The sequence below is a fragment of the Hibiscus syriacus genome, unplaced genomic scaffold, assembly GCF_006381635.1.
Source record: "Hibiscus syriacus cultivar Baekdansim isolate YM2019G1 unplaced genomic scaffold, ASM638163v2 tig00112528_pilon, whole genome shotgun sequence".
In the NCBI taxonomy this organism is placed as follows: domain Eukaryota; kingdom Viridiplantae; phylum Streptophyta; class Magnoliopsida; order Malvales; family Malvaceae; genus Hibiscus; species Hibiscus syriacus.
The window spans coordinates 521916-536445 of NW_024063356.1; the positions used below are offsets into that span (position 1 = coordinate 521916).

At 33.6% G+C, this 14530-nt stretch overlaps 1 protein-coding gene and 1 pseudogene across 2 annotated transcripts; one reads left to right on the forward strand and one right to left on the reverse strand.

Annotated features, from left to right (window-relative positions):
• The first annotated feature begins 1320 nt into the window (after positions 1-1320).
• On the forward strand, positions 1321-3962 carry LOC120181558 (remorin-like). Of its 2 annotated transcripts, none has more exons than XM_039186653.1 (5): positions 1321-1619; positions 2989-3039; positions 3136-3223; positions 3313-3394; positions 3601-3962. In XM_039186653.1, exons 1-5 carry the CDS (start codon positions 1427-1429, stop codon positions 3793-3795), a joined length of 609 nt encoding a protein of 202 aa, XP_039042584.1. In that variant the 5' UTR covers positions 1321-1426; the 3' UTR covers positions 3796-3962. The 2 variants fall into 2 exon arrangements, with proteins under 2 accessions (XP_039042584.1, XP_039042585.1); XM_039186654.1 differs by having other exon boundaries at positions 1326-1583.
• Positions 3963-6083: 2121 nt separating this feature from the next.
• LOC120181557 lies at positions 6084-9815 on the reverse strand (annotated as a pseudogene).
• Between the last annotated feature and the right edge of the window lie 4715 nt (positions 9816-14530).

Genomic DNA, 14530 nt, shown 5'->3' on the forward strand with positions numbered 1-14530 from the left:
AATTCCCTTATTAAACTTTATTAGTGTTCAAACATTGGCCACTTCTAATTATCAGCCATATTTGCTATTGACACTCGCATGATGCCTCCACTTTGATGCGGTTGGACGTAGTTGAATAACGGGTCTAACTTAAGATAATTATGCCCATTTTAAACGATAGATATATCTATTTTTTTGTAATTAATAATTATAATTATTTATTTATTTATACAATATATAAACATACAATGACATTACATAGATGATTTTAATATATAGAAAAAATTGAATAACTTTTTATATAATTAGTAAATAAAATTAAAATTTAAGTGTAATTTTAATATCTATCCATAAATTATAAAGATTAGTAGTAGGCTAAACTCAAAATGCAATTCGTCCACGTTGTTGGAAAAGTGGCCAACCAAAACGAAGACCACCAGCGCAACGTAGCTGTGCCCAAATCGTTCACATAAAAATCTCTAATTGCTCACCTTAGTTGGCCACCAGCCTAGCCCTACACTATTCTCACTTTTCACATCTCCTTTGCTTTTGCATTTTGCCCTTCGGATGTCATCTCATCATTCATTTCATTTAAGTTTTCACAATAATTTTATCTCATTTATTGCTATTCCATTTTCTTTTATCTAAATGGACTGGATAATTCTAGTAATTTTATTTTCAAAATATATATATTATCAATGATTGAAAATACTTTAAACGTATATTATCAACCGAAGTTAATTCAAGTAGTAAATAAGTTGGTATTGTTTAAGTAAGGTCTTAGGTTTGAATTTTTATGTAGAAAATTCTCGCAGAGAGACTCACCCACCAAAACCAATTGTACGACTCTGGTCGATCCAAATTAATCGGTGCAAAGCCTTAGAAGTGGAGGGTAAATGTTTTAAACATATATTATTCTTATTTTATTAACCTTCAAGTAATTAAATCATATATATATTTAAAATTAAAATTATTACAATAATAATAATTAAATTAAATTTGTGCCAATAAATTAATATATTAAATAATAAAAAGACATTAAGATTACTTGTAAAATTAGAAAAGTTTAGCATAAATATTTTCTCGTAGTCAACAGAAACAAGTGCTACTATGCTCTGGAATTAACTACTATACGCCGTCGTTTTATATTTGTAGACATTCGTGGCACACATTTAACCGTTTACCTGTCCGCAATGGAAAGAATACTGACCGTTGGATCAACCAATAAAAAAGATTTTATATCCAAAAAAAAAAAACAACAACAACAGTGTTTACGCGTGAGCGTGAACTTAGCGCATGAGATAAAAGTCCAGAGTGGATTTATAGTTTGATTTAAGCGAACGTTGCTAATATAAAATGTTATTCGAGAATTTTAAGAGCTCATTTATCACTTAATTTCTAACGAAATTTTCGTTTGTTTTTTCACAAACACCGATCAATCTAAAATATGGCCGACGAGGTGAAGAAGCAAACTGAAGCTGAAACCACGGCGGCTCCACCTCCGGCAGTGGAGACTCCAAAAGCTGAATCCGAAGAAAAAACCGTGTCTCCACCGTCAACGGAGGAGAAACCTGAGGAATCGAAAGCTCTTGCGGTAGTTGAGAAACCTGAAGAATCGAAAGCTCTGGCAGTAGTTGAGAGTAAGCTTGGATTTCACCTCATCGTGTTTGTTTTTATATATAGTTTCATTTTCAACATTCGGATCATGAATTTCATATGTTTCTTTAAAGCTCCGTTTCGTTGCTTAATTATACTAGAAATCAACACTAGTCGGTGAATTTTTTTCTTTTTCGGTGATCTATTTTGTTTAGAGTGTTTTTTTTTTCATTGAAGATTAATTTCTTTATTTATTTCCTGGGTGAAGTAATCTTTTCTTTCAAAATTGTGTTAGTTAAAATTAAAGATGATTTTTCATACAATAAAAGATTAGAATTCGAGTTTCCATATCCTTTTTTAGTTAACTTAGCATCTAAAATCTCTTACTAACACCAACTGATATGGAAAACAGAGTTCAAGAATGTTTGGCATACATCTTTACTTTTAATTGCTGTTTCAGTGGTCTGTTATTTTAGAATATAGTCAATTTGACACAAAAAGGAGCAAATAAAATTAAAAGAATAGTTAAATTTCCTTTTCCAGATTTCTATGCGTGTGAGTTTTTCTTTCTTTTGTTTACCATTTATGAAATAAACAATGATTGTTTTGTTGCACAGTTTCAGCCCTAGAAATTACTCAATTTCGAAAAGTGAATGTTCAATTAGTTTTTTATATATTCAAAAGATCATAGATCTATAGTTTTATATTTTATATCTGAACATATTTTGAAAACTTCTAAAAAATTGGAGCTTTCTTTTTCGAGCCATATCATTCATTTACTTTTCTCAGATCATCAAAAATAATTACTGCCTCGAATCTGATTTTTCTGTTGTAATTGTGTTTATTAAATGTGAAACATCTCTTGACACTTGTGATAATACGTGTTATATTCTAGTAGAATATATGGTTTGGCTGGCAAGGTGCTCTCTGATTAGTTTAACAATATGCTTTTTGTAAACATGGCCCCTCCACTATTATCATGGGCATCTAATAATTTGATTATGCTGCCTTTTTTTCATTATCTTTAGGTGAAAGGTTAAAGTCGCTTTGAGGACATAACTTTTACTGTTGCTGTACCTTTTCTTTTTATCTAGCTTTCAAGATTGAAAAAGAAACCTGAATTATATAGTATTACCATTCTTGATGAAGAACTATAGTTTTAAATTCTCTGTATTGATAGAAATTCCGGGCAATCCTTAATTCGGTGATAGTTTTTGAGCAAGTTTTTCCATACTGGATTTTCTCAATGTACTTAAAGAACCCATTTGCTTTATTTGTTTATGTAGTAAGATTAATCTAGGCATGCTAATATATCGAAGTGTCTTGTGTCACAACTTTAACTATACACGCTCTTGTCATTAATCATTGCTCATCACTCTCTTGGTGGTTTTAACGTTATTTTCATTTTGACAGAGGCTCCAGAGCCTGCACCAAAGAAAATTTCAGGAGGATCACATGATAGAGGTAAGTGTTCGAAATAGTTCTTAGATACCACCGTTTTATTATCATCAGATACAGCTAAAAGGAGGATGATTATCTATAACTTCTTCTATTCTTCAGATGTTGCCCTTGCAGAGGTTGAAAAGGCAAAAAGGTTGTCATTCATCAAGGCATGGGAAGATAGCGAAAAGGCCAAAGCAGAGAATAAGTAAGGCCAAATACCCTCTTTCAATTTCCATGATCTTCTAGAGGACTTTTAACTGTTAAATCATTTATCAACATAAAACTGGTGAGCAGGGCCCAGAAAAAACTCTCAGCTATTGTAGCATGGGAGAACAGCAAGAAAGCAGCTCTGGAAGCTGAACTGAAAAAAGTTGAGGTAACTGGCCCTACTATTTTTGTTTATCTTTCCAGCCATTCCGGCCCAGCAATGTTATTTACTTTCAATGCTATGTTACACTATGCGGTTGTATGGCAAATGTGGAATTAGAGTTTTGAGTTTTAGGTCAAGAGCAGCTCTTTGGATATGCTTAGGGGATCATTTATCGTGCGGGTTCAATTCTTAAGTGTTGCGAATATCGGCAGGAACAACTGGAAAAGAAGAAAGCAGAGTATGCAGAGAAAATGAAGAACAAGGTGGCTTTAATTCACAAGGAAGCAGAAGAAAAGAGGGCATTGGTTGAAGCCAAACGCGGAGAAGAAGTTCTCAAGGCGGAGGAAATGGCGGCGAAATACCGTGCCACCGGACAAACTCCGAAAAAGCTCCTCGGGTGCTTCTGAAGTGTGCCGAGGCAAATGTGTGCTTTAGCTGGTATTTGGTTTGCCCACTTCTCTTGTTTGTAATTGTAATTATAATTGTGCCTCCCCGTTTTCATCTGTATAGTTGTTGTCAGTTTCTATGTTTAAACAGTGTGTAAACGTTACAAAGATTTAATCTGCCGTTTTCCATCTGGGCCATGGAATCGATTGAACCACACACGGAATGCAAACATTTTTCATTTCCGTGCAGGAAAACGATCGCCGGTTGTGTTGGTTTTGCATCAAGAGCTTATTTGTTTCATGTAATTCATAATATTTTTATCATAAATAATATTAATGAAATTATTATAATATTTTCAAATAACAATATTATATCATTGATTTTATTTATTATTTATATAAATAAATTTTAAAAGTATTTAAAAATATAATTTACCTTTTAGAATTCAATTTTTAAAATCTATTCTAAATGAAAGAAACTAACCCTTAATGCGGAAGTCGAGGGGAGTGGCAAGTTAAAAAAGAAAAGGAAAGGAACGTGAAGGGTCGAGTGTTTTCATTCAATTGATTAAGTACAATAAATGAGGTAAGTTAAAAGTCCAAAAGATGGGATAAACCAGAAACAGCGGGTCAGTGGCCAAACTGAGAAGGACGTTTGGTTTGGTGTTTGGAAGTTGACAGCTTCAAGACTTTTGGACCATTCCAATCCTATTTCAAATACTGAGAAACGAGAATTCTACATGACAGATGATGTACTACTTTCGCTTCATTATTACATATCTACTGTAATGTACATTTATGTCTTCACCCACAAACCCTTATCACAAATTAAATTTTAAGATAAAGTACACAAATAATCCTCTTAATATGTGATACTATTTTATTGAATCATTTCATTATTAAAAAGTTATAAAATAGTCTCGACTATAATGTGTTTTTTTTAGTCTTATACTATTGAAACTTACAAAATAGTTTAGCGACTATTCATTATGTTCCAAACTTATCTTTTTCCGTTAAAATTTAACGACAATATGAAATGAATGTTAATCTGTTGTTTGAGATATTATAGCCGAGATCAAATTTTATCATATTTCGAACAGATTGACATCAACTCAAATTCTCACCAATTTTTATGAAAAAAGAAAATGATTTCGAAACATGAATAGTCAAATGATATATTTGTAAATTTTAATAATCGATGACTTAACAAAATAACATTATATAATCAAATGACCATTATATAACTTTTGTTAATCGAAACACTTAACAATACAACATATCGTTAGGGACCATCATCATATAGTCGGGGTCATTTTATAACAGTTAATTATAATTTGTTTCTAAACTATTTTTTTATTTTAAATTGTTTTTTAAAGTTTTAAAGATTCTAATGTTATCTTTAAATTATAAAACTCGTTCTAAATGAATCTAAAACTTTAAAACATTTTAATCTCATCTCAAACTATAATCTTTATTCTAAATTGATCCCTAATTTTTTAACATTCTAATTTTATTCCTAAACCACCATTCGGTCCATTCCTAATTACTATATTAATTTAATTTATTGATAATTTGAGGATGAAATTGAGTACTCATAGAGTTTAAAAAATGAGGGTCAAGATTTGGAGCATGTGATGCAGTTTACTCACTTCATAAACACATTCTAGGTCTTGCCAGCTAGAAACAAAAACACCCTAATGAAAGTGGAGACTAGCAATGTCTTAAAACAAATTGAAAATAGGAATGAGATTAAAAAATATATATATATATAAAATAAATACCTAAACTATACTCAAAATTAATTTTTAATGCCTAAAAATTTTTTCGCTAAAAATAGATGCGTAAAATTTTCTCCGTTATACTTTTAGTTGCCTACCATTAAAAAAAAACTCGTTTAGTGACATGTCACGTCCAGATTTTTTTAAAATATACTTTTAAAAAAATATAAAAGTGATACGTATCACTTAACTGTTATTTTTAACGGTAAACACCTATTTTTAACGAAAAAATCTTTTATACGCGTGTTTTTGTATTAAGCCCAAAAAGAACCCAACCAAGTCATTTATTTTTAAAAGTCAGATAGATGCCCTTTATTTATCCATATGACAAAGGGGAGCAACTGCACCAACATAAAACAACACATAAGTTCCTTGCACAATGCTACAGCCTTTCCACCATGATGAGACTACCATAAGAGTACCAAAAATATGTTAAACTAAATCAAAAGCATGAATTCAAGGAATCGATAGAAGAATTCAGGGGATTACATGCACATACAGCAGCAATAACAGTCTTCTACCAACACCACTTAACACGGCATCCATCTGCCAGGGCAAACACCTTGACTGACCACCTTCATTAACCCTTATAAACATGCAAACAATTGTACATCAACCACGCCATTGTAGCATATAAATCGCACGGTTAAAACAAACAAAGAGACCTTTTGGTGCATGTAATCTAGACACGAGTGTGGTTGCTCACCGTTGATTACCATCATAGGCTGAACAGGAAACATCTACCACTAATCATCGACAGTAAATTGCCTGATCAATGTGTGGAGGAATTTGCTTAATTTCAGTTCCAAGTTCTTGTTCAATCCTATACCTGTTACAAAGGACCACATAAAATTTCAATGAACCCGGGGGAACCTCGATGTATATAGTACTATGGATAAGTTGGGTATGGTAACATACAAGTTAAAGCGGTCCTCATAAGTGATCAAATTCACAGCCAATCCAAGATGACCAAACCTTCCCGATCGACCAACCTGCCCATTAAAAGAATATCCATGAGGACTACCAAAACGAATGATATGTACATTGCACCACGCAAGAGATAAAATATCTTAACCAACATACTCTATGAAGGTATGTTTCTGAGTTCTTGGGGAAGTCAAAGTTAATAACAACGTTAACAGCTTGGATATCTATACCCCTTGTAAAAAGATCTACATAAAGTACAAATACATCGTTAGGAGATTATTCTTCAAAACGACAATTACAGAATGCTTATGAAGAGTAAAACCCTATTCAGCACATGCATCAGGAATTGATTATAAGGCACGTGAAGTATGTTGCTCAAAATAAATTAAAATTAAAATTAAAGCCAGAAACATTGGGTTCAAATTAGTTATTTTCTAGCAAAACAGTAAAAGAAAGTACTTCAGACCAGGGTTTCAAATCGCGGTCGCGGTCGAGTTTTTGGTCATTTCAGGTTTACCGTGATTTTGGCTGTCGCGGACGCTATTGCGGGTGTAGCTGGTAACTCGGACGACGGCGAAACCACTATTTCGCGGGCGCTATCACGTTTTCGGACCGTGATTTGAAACCCTGCTTCAGACTATCAGCTACAAACCATGGATTTACCTTTTAAAGAATCAAACAGAAGACAAAGATTAGCTCATATCCCAAAAACACATAGCACGGCATAACATACCAGTACAAACAAGGTTCCTGCATGCACCATTGCGGAAATCATGAAATACTCTGTTACGATGGTCCTGAAGCATTTTTGCATGGATATAAAAGCAAGAGTAGCCAAGTTCTGTAATTTTCTTGGCCAACAACTCCACCCGATTTACCGAGTTGCAGAAAATGATTGATTGGTTTATTTGCAGCTGGAGATAAATAAATATCACAACTCATCCAAACAAAGGTAAAGAGAGAAAAGTAGTTAAAGTCTTTTATAACATTAAACCTTAGAGAAAAGAGTATTTAGGCAATGGACTTTCTGTCTTTCTTCCACGAAGGCATAATATTGGGTAATACCCTTCAAAGTAAGCTCATCCATTAGATTAATAATATAAGGCTTTTTAAGGTATCTGTCTTTAAAGTCCTTGACAGTAACAGGAAATGTAGCTGAAAACATCAAAATTTGACGATTTGCTGGAAGATATTGTATCAACTGCTCTATAGATGGTTGAAACTCCGGAGACAGAAGTTTATCTGCCTGAAAGAAACCAAAACACAAAAAATCAGATAAAATGAAAAAAGAAAATTGAACTGAGAGAAAAAAATGCAGAGAAACTATCAAATCATTACCTCATCCATGATAAGCATAGAACAATCTTTCAAAATGCAAACACCTTTTTTAGCAAGGTCCAGAATTCTCCCAGGAGTTCCAACCAGCAAGTGGACAGGTTGATACAGTCTCATGATATCATCCCTGAGACTGGTACCTCCAGTTGTGACCATGACTTGAATTTGTAAATGCTTCCCAAGCTCCTTGCAGACTTGTGATGTCTGAAGAGCCAGTTCTCTTGTTGGAACAAGTATGACAGCTATGCAAAAAAACAGATATTCAGTAAAAAAAAAGTAATAACAAATAATAAAAAATCAGAACTCAAGTGTGGCATTGATACACACAAAAAGAGTGGGGAAAAAAGGTAGATGGAGATCTAACCTTGAATAACATTGTTATCTTGGTCAATTTTTTCCAAGGCAGGAATGCAAAATGCTGCTGTCTTTCCAGTTCCATTTTTGGCTCTAGCAAGAATATCGCTTCCAGTTAAAGCAATAGGAATACTCTCTTCTTGAATAGGAGAAGGCCTTTCAAAACCCTTCTCATATATTCCCATAAGTAGTTCACGTTTTAGAAAATAGTCCTCGAATTCATTTCCTTTGGTAGCTGTCACATCCTGGCATCAATTTAATAGGCAGGTCAGCTCATAAACATGTAAATAGGTGATTTGAAACAACAATAAACACCAACATACTACTATCATGCCTTGTAATGAGAAATATGTCACAAAAATAAGAGGATGTCGTACAAAGGATGAAATAGCAAGCCTAAACAGCACTAACAGAAGGCCTCGGCATCAAAACCCCCAGGTATCAGTTCCCCAAGTTAAAAACTTATAAATTTATACATGTATAATAGGAAACTAAAAATAGTAATCCACTTGCATCACCAGAATAACATAAGAAAGCAATTTTTCCTTCACCATCCTAAAGTGCTGAGAAGAATTTTTAATATTTCATGAAGGTATGAAGATTAGCAAAGTGAAATATATAAAATAATTCAAGAAATTTTAGAACCATAACTCTACAATGTACAGTATCATTAACAAGGAAGTAAATATTCAACATTAGAACAGATATCATTTATACAAATACCTCTGTTCTGTAGCGTGTATCTGGCGGTGGCATCTTTAGCCTTGCCTTCCAATCTTGTGAGCTGAAAGAGGATGAGAGAAAAGATGTAAACAATCGTGAAACCATAAACAACAAACCTGATACGTTTATTAAAGGGAAAATGCAGCATAGAAAACTCAGCTTGTGAAAAATCAAATAAAGATTAAGTTACAATACACATCATGTGCACGAGAAAATTCCAACTCATAGTTAAATAAAATATCAACAGACAAATCAACAAAAGCAACCTTTCTCTGTATAATCGAGTCCTTCCAAACAAATGGAAATTACAGGACCAAATCAAGCCATAGAACTATCGCGTAAGATGACTAGAATACTAAAAAAGAAACTGTAAATCGTCTTCCGTTGAGAGAGAATGCCACAAAATACAATAGAGTAAAAGATTCTTCGTAAATCGATATAACAATAAAAACTGAAAAGAAATGAAAAGGGACCTAGCGTCGATGGCTTCGGATTGCACGGTTTTCTCGACCTTATCGACGACATTAGAGTCATTGCCGGTGAGCAAATGGTTTCGTCTGAGCCACAGCTGTTGCTAGTGATGTTGCTGTTGTTGCTGTTGATGATGATGATGATGCTGTTGTTGTTGAAAATGCCGGTGATTCTGCACGTACTGCTGTTGCGAAGGCCTGGACTGATAGCTAGGGCTCGCGTTCACTCCGCCTCCACGGCCAGCACCCGTCCCCGGTGGATACCTCCCTCTGCTATTCATATCACAATCCTAATCTCCTAGAAACCAGATTCGAAAACCTAGATAAACCGAAATCTATACACAACTACCCAAACAAACCACAAAGCTAGGGCTTCTTAGAGAGGGGGTAACGCCTTAAATAGTGGCAAAACCGAGGGTCGTTCTAGAGCACAAGAAAGAGGCTACGCTTTGGTAGCTGAATCAAAAAAAAGAGGGGATGGGGATAGATCACAAATTTGAGTGAAATCTCAGAGATCTATCGAAAACAAGGAAAAAATTAAATTAATTTTCGAGAAGAGCTCGAATGATTTGGGTTTTGGGAGGCGCAAAGGTTCCTTAATCGCTTGATTTTTGGTGGCAAAAGGAAGGCGATTTGACCGTGACATTATTTAATCGAATATTTATATTTTTAGTACCGTTTGATATATATTTCTCGAAGTGTCACCTTTTCGACTGAGCTGGCGAAAGGCGCATCCCCGATGACACGTTTTATTCGAGTTTTCGCTGAGTTGGATGCCACGTGTGGAAGGCGTATTTCACGGAATTCTGATGACTCGACTGTCACGCTGATATTTTGTTTAATAATAAATATTTATTTTTATTATTATTATAAATTAGTAATATATTATGTAAAGTGTTTTGATTATAATGTAAGAATTATCAAATGTATTTTGTTAATGTGTGTTAAAGTAGAGTGAATTATCTACATTAATATTGTAGATACTCGATTTGTCCGGGGTTATGTCGGGGCAGACCCGAAGCAGACCAGTTGAAGGCCCAACTTAAGTCCAGTGATCCTGTAGAACAATTTCCAGCCCATATGAATATTTCCTGGAAAACCAAAAAAAATGGTTATCGGGAGTTAACAAAAGGGGGGTTTCAGTTTTCATAGGATGGAGGGGGATATAAAATTGAAGGGCGGGCAGTTCTAAAGAGAGGAGGATGGGGACATAGAGAAAAGGAGAGTACAGAGTAAAAACGAGAAAAAAACACATAGAACAGAAAAGAAAAAGAAGATTTTGTTTGTAAATTTTTTCTGGTTTAGCATTCTGGAAACAATAAAAGGAAACAATTTTTTTTTCGATTTCATGGTTCCATTCGAAGGAAAGCATTATTCATTCACAAAAGGGCAATAATATTTTCAACAACCAGAAACGGATAGCATTAACAAGGAGGTATTTTATCTTATTTTATTTACTTTCTAGCAACTATTTGTGTGTGTTTTGTATTTGTTTTGAAAGAAAATAAGAGTTAGAAGCTTATCGATTTGAGTCACCGGGATTAATACTGAAGCATTGAGAATTATTCGGAGAGCCTTGCATGTAGATTATTTGTATTAGTTCCCATCTTTCGGAATTTTAAAATGAAAAATAGAGGTAAATTAGAAGGTTTAGTGTTTACCTTTTGGAGCCAATTGGTGAGTTCTTTGAGCATATCCATCATTTGTAAGAGTAGAGGTTAGGTCTTGAGAAATTAAAAAAATAGAATAGCGATCCAGGGAGAGACTGGAGAAAAATAGAACGGCGATAATGGCGTCTCGGTTGAAGGTGGGTGGCCATGGATTTTGGCCCCTGTTTCCATCGAGAAGAAAAGGAAAGTTGAAATGGAGAGTGGAGAGTGAAGTTTAGTGGCAGGAGGGGTTTCCTGCGTGAAGTAGATTAGGATTAGTTTAATATATATATATCTTAGTAATTTTGGGTTAATTATTTCTTGGTCACCAAATACAAAGATAAAATTAGGTTTTAGTCTTCATATTTTAGCGTGTTTGTATTTCAGTCACTTGTAAAATCTATATTCGAATTTTACCTTTTTATTTGTCCTAAAGTCATTATTTTTCAGTGTTGTTTGTTATTCTTTTGGATAAATTCTTTTTGGTACCCTTACTCGTTAAGCTCATTTTTATTTTAATCCTTGTTCTAATTATTGATATATATGTTTAATTTCCATTTCATTTAATTTTAGTCCGGATTAGTAATTTCTTTAATTGTTGTTGTTTAAACATTTGAATTATAGATTTTTGCATGTTTCTTTTTAATCCCATGTATATTTAGGATTTATTCTGAGTTCAGTCCTTTGTAAAAATGAGGTTTTTTATTATTATTATTATTTTAGTTTAAAAATCTTGTATGGTATAATGTGTTCATTTCCACACCATTTATTATCTTGTTTGTTATTATGGTGTTAAAGTTTCTATTCAATATTATGTAGTCTATATTTTAATAAGTACAATTTTTTTCGTAGTTTGATATGCTTGGTTTTTATTTTTGTATTTAAGTCACACTTATACATTATATGTTAATATGCATAGTTTATAATTTTTAATTAAATTATATGTATTTAATTTTTTTTGTATGTCACGTTGTATGATATTTTTAATTTTATTTAATTGATTTTGGCATGACATCCTTTTTCCACGATTCGCATGGTAACCTCATGTGCATAACTCGACATATTACATAATTGGATTAAGGGTAATACACTTTTAATTTAAAATTGTCCTGAGTGGCTTGTCTTAACTGATTAGAGGGCCGTTTTGACGATTTTAAATTAAAAGTGTATCCCGAAAATGAAATCAAAAAAATTGATTCGTCACCTAAAATTTGGGAACGAAAGAAAAGGAAATATTCGTTTATTTAAATTTATCGAGAAAAGGTTGTTATAGCTTTTAAGATCTGGTCTCGATATTTGTAAATAATCGAACATTCTTTATCTTTCTAAAACGACTTGGTTATTTTAATTTAATTTATTTGAGTGCTTTTGAATGTTTTTTTAAATTTACACCTTTTTTTATGGGATCAAAAGCCAAATTAAGTTCAAATTTGTAAAGTTCATTGCAAAAACGTTAATTAATCGACTAGGTACCGATTTAGGGCGTTGTGGGGGTGCTAATCCTTCCCCGCACGTAACCGACTCCCGAACTTGGATTTTGGTAACGCATACCTCAATTTGTTATTTTAATTAAAGTTAATTTTTATTTAAAATGACAAAGCATTTTTGGGTGCCTAATCACACCCTAATCAAAGATTGGTGGCGACTCTTCGAACCGTATTTTTCGATCGTAAAGGAAATTCAAATTTTTTCGAAACGAGAGGTCTTTTAAATCGCATATGTTTTTAAAATGAAAAGAGATAATTAAGAATTAATACGGTTTTCAAAATCTCACCTTTTTTCACCTTTTAAGAAAAAAATTGTTTCGACAGCTTGGCGACTCTGCTGGGGAACTTTTTTTTTAGAGAGTCAGGCCGATAGTCGATTAATTAATTGTCTTTGCAATTGAAAGTTATAAATTCATTTTAATTTGGTTTTTGATCCCTTGTTTGGTTTTTAATAAGTTTTGTTTGTATTTTGGTTTTTTAATTTAATTTGATTAACAATTAAATAGTTGTACTGATCTGTTTGCTAATGGTTTCAAATAATTGTGTGTTTTGGGATTTGATTTTCAGTGTTTTTATTGTTTGTTTTCGCTTTTCCTCACACACTGCACAGCAGCATTTTCATGACATGAGCTAAAACCCCGCTCCGTCCAAATTAAGTAGGAGCGAGAGACTATGCCCTCGTGTGGTTTTCACCTTCGCATGGGATAGTGGATTGCTCCTGGAGCTCACGCCTTATGGTCCTCGTGATGGTAATCACCTCCGCATGGACATAAGGAGGTGTGTTCCCTCGAAATTGAACTCGATCCCCTAAAGCCTGTGATGGGCCAGGATTGAGGGTTCGACAGCCCAAGGGGGCACCGACAAGGACAATTCGAGAACCTATTACTTTAAAACTGAACCCAGCATATAGTGAACATAGAGCCCGAACTTAGGTCGAGCCTAACCGAACCTTAAGAGTCCCGTGAGAAGGGTACACAAGGAAAAGCTTTTTGAGTCATTTATTTTCACTTTTCGAATAAATGCATGCGAATTAGAAATCATGCGGTTAGGTTTATTTGTCAAGCAAGCATGTGAATTAGATATTATGCGGTTAGGGTTTTAATGTTCAAACAAAGCATGGGGGTAGATATCTTGTTGGGTAGGATCTACTAAAACATGATTGGGTAGCCAACATGTAAGGGTAGGTTTTATTTAATGATTATGATATTTATTATCTTGTTGTTGATATTATGTGTGCTAACCCATTTTTTTCTATGTCTATTTTATTTTGATTTTATTGCATTCACATCTTCATATCATCACAAGGTGTTAATTCGCAAGTGATTGACTAATAAAAAGGCTGGTCATACTGAAACAAAAAATTCTTAACCATGTAGTCAAAATCAGGAGGTTTAAAGATATTCAGATGATCCACGAAGAAGGACATCCGATGAATGAAGAAATCTGAAGCTGATTGAAGACTTCCTTCAAAAGAGTGAAGGCCAAGATACCCTCAGAAGATAGATACAGTTACACCAAGGACAAGAAGACCCTTCACAAAGATATGAGACTACTTCGTATTGAAAGTAAAAATAGAGACCTCAAGATTCAATTTAAAGACATCTGACGTCATCAAAGGTGATAAAGTACGCCGATAACTTTGGGTGCAATATTAGATTCCATGAAGAGTACGGCTCAAGGAAATGAAGAAATGAAGAATCACATTTATATTTTGACTACATGGTGTACTGAATTCTTGTTGTCTAAATGAAGGTTGTTCTATAGTGGTCACTTTTAGGATTAACACCTTGTGCATGTGCATTTGCATTTGCATTCTTATTAGCATTAATTTATTTATTTTGTTATTGTTGCTTTTTGTCATTTTGTTATCTCATTTGTACTAACTTGTTTCTATATTGTTTTTTTTCTCTTTGTTCGCATTGCATGATCATGACATATTCAAAAGGTGTTGATTTGTGAGTGGTCATCATAGTAAAAGGTTTTCATGACGGACAAAGGGTTTCGTGAACAAGCAGGCTATAACATAGTCAATA